This window comes from Nymphaea colorata, chromosome 9 (genome assembly GCF_008831285.2).
Source record: "Nymphaea colorata isolate Beijing-Zhang1983 chromosome 9, ASM883128v2, whole genome shotgun sequence".
NCBI classification, from domain to species: Eukaryota; Viridiplantae; Streptophyta; class Magnoliopsida; order Nymphaeales; family Nymphaeaceae; genus Nymphaea; species Nymphaea colorata.
Genome location: NC_045146.1, coordinates 18,015,367 through 18,021,366, shown reverse-complemented (window position 1 = coordinate 18,021,366; position 6,000 = coordinate 18,015,367). Strand labels below are relative to the sequence as shown.

At 42.9% G+C, this 6,000-nt stretch overlaps 1 protein-coding gene across 2 annotated transcripts; it reads right to left on the bottom strand.

Moving 5' to 3' along the window:
- Window positions 1–1,352: 1,352 nt before the first annotated feature.
- LOC116260381 (peroxidase 19-like) lies at window positions 1,353–3,879 on the bottom strand. Of its 2 annotated transcripts, XM_031638687.2 has the most exons (4): window positions 3,144–3,879; window positions 2,868–3,053; window positions 1,912–2,244; window positions 1,353–1,820 (listed from the first exon to the last, which is right to left on the bottom strand). In XM_031638687.2, exons 1-4 carry the CDS (start codon window positions 3,348–3,350, stop codon window positions 1,704–1,706), a joined length of 843 nt encoding a protein of 280 aa, XP_031494547.1. In that variant the 5' UTR covers window positions 3,351–3,879; the 3' UTR covers window positions 1,353–1,703. The 2 variants fall into 2 exon arrangements, with proteins under 2 accessions (XP_031494547.1, XP_031494546.1); XM_031638686.2 differs by having other exon boundaries at window positions 1,353–2,244; window positions 3,144–3,874.
- Between the last annotated feature and the right edge of the window lie 2,121 nt (window positions 3,880–6,000).

Below are 6,000 nucleotides of genomic sequence, written 5' to 3'. Positions count from 1 at the left end.
CATTTTTACATGAAAAAGAGATAATTTTGTTCTAGTACATGGTTCAACTTTTCCTTCAACCATGACCTTTGGTGGAATGGCCTCTTCCTTTTCCCTCTTCCCCTTTGATCCAAAGATACTTCAAGACCTCGGTAAAAATTTGGATACTTATGAACTAAGAATCGTACATCTACCGTTTACAGCCATCAGAGTCTGAAGCCCAAAATAGTGGGGCAGCGACTTCACATTATGAATCACACCCTCAATTAGAAGTTGTTTGTGGATTGTTTCTCCTGTGTATGAAAGGGGCACATACTTCACCTGAAATGAAGAACGTTCTGTCCATCAAACTTCCCCTGCAACCGGGCATTGGAATGCAAAAAGGGCGTGGTATGACAATCATAGTTCACGTTTGTTTCTTATTGCCTTTCTCAATAGGTACATTCAGTTCAGCACACATTACATACATGAAAACCCAAAAGCTTCATAAGTGAACAACATAACTAAAGAGAACTCATGGGGAGGAGAGAGATAGAGTGAAGGAAGTGGAAGAGTTAGGATATTTTATGATTTTTATCTAAAGGGCACTGAAGTCACTAGCACAGGTCTGATGTGTAAGCTCCATATACTTTTTAAGTCATCGCAACATCAACAATGTCATTTCCATTTTCCAGTGAAATTTTGATGGCCGGCATAGGCGGTGGCTCGCACCAGCCTCCATGTATCTCCGCTACTGAGCCACGTTTTTCAAGAAGGGCGCAAGTGAGAGGACAAGTTCTTATTATATATGTTAATATTTCAACTTTTAATGGACCACACCACCAATCAAATCCTGAGGCAAAATCCCCCAGCATCAGCAGCTTAAATGACAGAAATAAAAGAAACCGGAATCCACACGGCAATGACAAGCAGAAGAAAACACCAAGAAGACGCTTCAATCCTTGTTTGAGTTCGCTCCAAGACATAAGACGACGCTCCCCACAACTCTATTCAATGGCCTTCAGGCCTTCCCGCCTGAAAAGTTGTCCAAGAGCTGACCAGCGTGCAGCAAGTGGGCTCAACCAGTCCAGTTCCACATGATCCGATCAACCTAAATTCAAATGGTGGCTCTTCACTCACACCACGTCAACCAGAACAGACATGGTAGTTCAAACACACCTTCTCTTACAGTAACAGCCACTCCGGCGCACTCCCAGAAAAACAAAAACCCAAAAACCGGGCAGCTTTTATCAGCATTGAGAACAAGAAAGCGTTCGGCCAATAATTTATAGACAAATAATCATGTCCACACACAAACCAAGAAAAGAAAAGCAACAAGCTATGTAGTAAGGGCGTGTTTGAATCATGGTAGAAAAGGTTTGAGACAGAGCATCTAGAATTATTTTAAGATCTGCTTAATGGAACAGATATTTGAGTACATGGGTACATTTTTTACATGTTAAATGGTAGACTCTTTCCATGGTAGACTTTGTCTCAGGCGTTCTCCTCCACCAATCAAACACCAAACACCCAGTCGGTATTGAAAAGCAATATGTATATAAGCATAAGCCGAGGGATCTAGGAAAGCGGCCTGAAGATCCGGAAGAAAACCAGAAGTGGGGAAGCAGGCTGCTGGATAAATATGATCATGTCATTGCCTAAAAAGAAATAGATAGTAAAAAAAGGAGGTTAACATGGAAAATTTATTGGTCAATTGTGCCTGCTGCAGTTTTTCCTAATCTCCCCTAACTTTCCCACTTTAATCCCAATGACTCCCATCTTTTCCATTCCTTGCGAAAAAGCCTGAAAGAACCTGACCTTGTCCTTCCCCAGCATTTGCACCAGTTCTTTAGTCCTTGGATCTAGAAAGAGAGCTTGGTCAGTCGCTAGAATCCCCATCTTGGCCTCTAAATTCCCATAATACATGTGATCAAAGGTGAACGGAGTCATTACATCACAGGGAGCGACGACGTCGGTGTTGCCGCCGGCGGGCGGGCACGTCATCCGCAGAGCCTTGAGGAGCCTAGGCTCCATGGACGGGTCCGGCTGCTTGGTGTGATGGAAGTCGTAAAGCCGGTTCACGAACTGGTCGCAGTGGACGAACCCAATCGTGTGTGCGCCGGAGAGTGCAACCAGGTCCGACTTGTTCAGCCCTTTGCTGGAAAACAGCCGGAGAAGTTCGTCTACGGTAGAATTTGGACGGGGCATATTATTTCTCACACGGGATGCCAGTGAAATTGTCCCGTCTCTCCTTCCTTTCATCACCGGATAGTTTGGCCCACCTGCCTAAAATCATCACATTTTACAAACTCAGGCATATAAAAAAATGTACAGTATATAGACATATACTAACGCCTTTAACAAAACAAAAGAAAAAGAAATTTACACATTATTCATTGTTAAAATGAGATCTTACAAGAGATTAAGAACTCAACAATTCTAAGGGAGACGCATATATATATATATATACCAAGGACACATGCACATGTACAAACAAGCATGCACGCATGCAAGAACGTGTGAGTACGTACGGGTTCTTCATTTTGGCTTTTCGATTCCAAAGAATGGGCTTTTGTTTTTCTTGAAAAAGGTTGACAATCAAACAATCGTACACGAGTAATTTATTCGAAGCCAAATGCTCTTACGGCCTCAATTTTTCGCTTTTAAAGTTCGACGGACGGAAAAGAAAAAGAAGGGAAAGAGCAGGTGGCCGGAGACGCCGTCCGTTCAACTTTTAGGGGCGGTAGGGGTTCTCTGTGCGTTAGCAGTCTCATGTGGTCATATCAGAGAGAGGTGATCGATCATTCTCTCTGCGCAAGTCGTGGAAGGCAGCGGAATGGATGCTCAGAGAAAACAACCAAAGATAAGAAGCGTCAGCAGAGGAAGGGGAGAATGGAGTTGGTTGGTACCAGATGGACGAAATCTCGAGCGGCGATTGCGAGGATGTCAGCGCAGGAGACGACGCCGGGGCAGTTGGCCTCCACCACCGCCTTCGCCCTGTTCACGGTCTCGAACGCCTCCACTGCCAGGTTCCTGTTGTCGAACGCCTCCCTCTCCGTCCCCCTCCCACTTATCAGAATGGACGCATCGCACCCCTGACTCCCACCAACAAGCAGCTCCATTAATGATCAAACGAAGAATACCAAGAACAACAGAGAGAGATAGAGAGAGAATGATCATAATACATCGACGAAGCAATCATGAAAGAAGAGGCGAATGGTTGACGGCCCCGACACGGGAGCTTCCTTGAACCGCTGAGACGCGACGGAGAAGACGAGCTGCTCCAGCTTGGGACATGATTTCGAGTAGAAATCGACGGAGAGTTGGTCGGAAACTTGTACCAAGGAGCAGAGGCAAACCAATGCGCAGATGTTGGTGGCGAAAGGCGGCATCTCCTTCCCCTTGTTACGGTAGTAGAGGACGGCTCTGTTCAGTGAACCTACTGGTCATAGGTTCAAACCTCGCACTGTGAGAGCTTCTTGACCATTACCTCGAAATTTTATGCTGTTGAGATGGCAATGCATTAACAGAGACGTGAGAAGTTTAACTAGCGCAGCCAAGTTTGCAACCCCAAAACACAGAGAGAGAGGTGGAAGAAGTATTAAAGTGGGGGAGTCCAGACAGCCACGTACAGTCTCGTGAATGGGAGAAAATAATACATACAGCCCTGTGAGGGATGCATAATTGGACGGAGACGAGCACGGAGATGAATTCCGGTTATATATAATTGAACATGGTGAATGAGTAAAAAAAGGAAAGCAAAACAAGTTTTCCTTGGACAATTTGTCCTCGTCTTCGTTTGTCAGTGCAGGGAAAACGAGTCCCTGGACTGAAATATGGGTTGACTTGGATCTGACTGGGTTTGTCTTCTAATGTTCCAGAGAACAGTTGGTTCTGTTCATGTTCCCCTTGGAAAGAAAGAATATGCCTTCTCTTTTCTTTCAGTTCTTTTGCTTTTGACACTTAGGCCTGGGAGCAGAGCACTACCAACCACTTTACGGTGTGGTGCTGATACTATGGAAAAAGCTTTTCATTTGCTTTCTTTTTTATCTCTTATCAACAATCAAACTCTTAGTTTATCTTGCTCCCTCATTGAAACGAGGCACGTCGATAAAAACTTCCACTTAATCTTACAACTTTTTCTTCAATGGCTTCCTCAGGGAAACTAGAAGCCATAGCATTCCAATGAATATGTCCTGCTTTTCGTCATATCACTTTCTCGTAGCAGATCACTTGAACGCCCCTCGGCCCACACTAGGAACACCATGTGCCCCAAATGGTGGTGGGATCCACCAGTTCTTGAGCCTCATGTGCTTGTTTTACTCGTGAAAACACTTTATCGATACTTGTGCTCCAACAATAAGAGGCGAATTTAAAAGAGCAAGGTAGCTTTTTACTCGAGAAAATTTTGTATCGGGTGAAATTTTAACTCATATTAGAAAAGGGTTTATCCTCGCAATCAAACAAATAGTGGACAAAACTTGTCTCCGTCTCAAAAAGACAAGGGGAGAATACAGAAAAGTTCTTCAGTCAAGACAAAGACAAATTATCGAAGACGAGCTTCACCTAGCGCAAAGCAGCCTCGAAACCAGACCCGCGATTGTTCGAAGCTTGAATCGAAGAAAGGTTGTCAGAAACTTTACTGGAGAACAATAGCACTTTCATAAGCTCAGTTCAGCTTGGTTATATATTGCGCAGAATCAATCCCAGCCTGTAGATGTGGAGCCGGTCCTGAAGTTTTGTTTCTTTACCAATTGGAAAATAAATGTCCAAGTACTTTCATTTTCATCTCCTTCGTTTCTTCTTCATTCAATACATTGCCTTCCTCCATTGTGGTCCATTAGTTTCATTTTTCGCTTTTTTTTCCCTCCCCACATTCTTTTTACCCGAAATGAAAATGACAACTCTTTAACGCCCAAAAGATGATAAGAATTCATACCTTCTATCATCTTTGACTTAAATACATGACAGGAATTACCTTCCCTTTTCTGGGTAACCACAGCTACAAAAGTTTTAAATCGCTAAAAAAAATTGCAAATATAAACAAAGGCATTTATTAAGCTGCCCAGCCCTGGCCATCCATCAGAAAATACTGACTAGAAAGGACTAGATTGCAGTCAATCTTAAGCAGCACCTGCTGCATTGAACGCCACATGTTCACATCTGCATCGTCTTAAACATGTACTACTCTCATGCAACCGGTTAATTTATGAAGAAGATGAAAAATCAAATTGAATTTTTATTTTCTAAAACTAGTCACGACAATAGAGCATGACCAACATGATCCATTTTTACATACTTCTTTGTTTGCAACGAATATGGGGTAACCCCAGAAGAGGTGTTTTCCTGGATCAACGTGATTCGTTTTGGACGGACCAGCTCCTGCGACAGATTCGCGCATATTGGTCTCTTATATAATAAAACAGTAACGATATCTTGCCGATCTAAGAAGACCGATTTGCTTTGCTTTTCGAGAATCAGTCACCTTCCGTACTAACCATGAAAAAGGAAAACCATACATATATTTATATATATATATAATTTTATGAAAACATTAACGTCTCGATCCAGTAGGTTAACATGGCATGATTGATCGAATTTTTTGCGTTCCTCGAGGGCGTCTCGTACGGGAACCATGTGGGGTAGCCCAAGGGTACAGGCTAAGTGAAGGGCAGATGAGGACGACAGGGGATTCTCTGCCAATTTACATGGCCGACCAAAGCCCACAGCCCATGGTTTCCAACTGACAACTGTTTTCTACGGCCAACCTCTTTTTTTTTTCTTTTATATCTTTCGTGGAGAAACTCTCGATAAATAGACGGTCCACTTAATCAAGCAGATTATTTTGAGAGAAAAAAAAGTCGCTCGGTCGTGAGATGAAAACACGCATCATGAAAATGTTTAGGTAGCGTTTCGATGGCAAAGTTTAAAAAACAAAACATAAATTTAACTTTTCCTCCCTTTTCTTGGGACTTGTTTGGAAGTCTTAGAGTGACACATAAAAAAGCATTCATATATGTATATATATATATACATACATAC

Coding starts and splice junctions, on each gene's coding strand:
- LOC116260381 (XM_031638686.2), bottom strand. CDS start 3,350: ATGCCGCCTTTCGCCACCAACATCTGCGCATTGGTTTGCCTCTGCTCC. Junction 3,054..3,143: donor TTCATGATTGCTTCGTCGAT/GTATTATGATCA, acceptor GGTGGGAGTCAG/GGGTGCGATGCGTCCATTCT. Junction 2,245..2,867: donor CTCGAGATTTCGTCCATCTG/GTACCAACCAAC, acceptor TGATGATTTTAG/GCAGGTGGGCCAAACTATCC.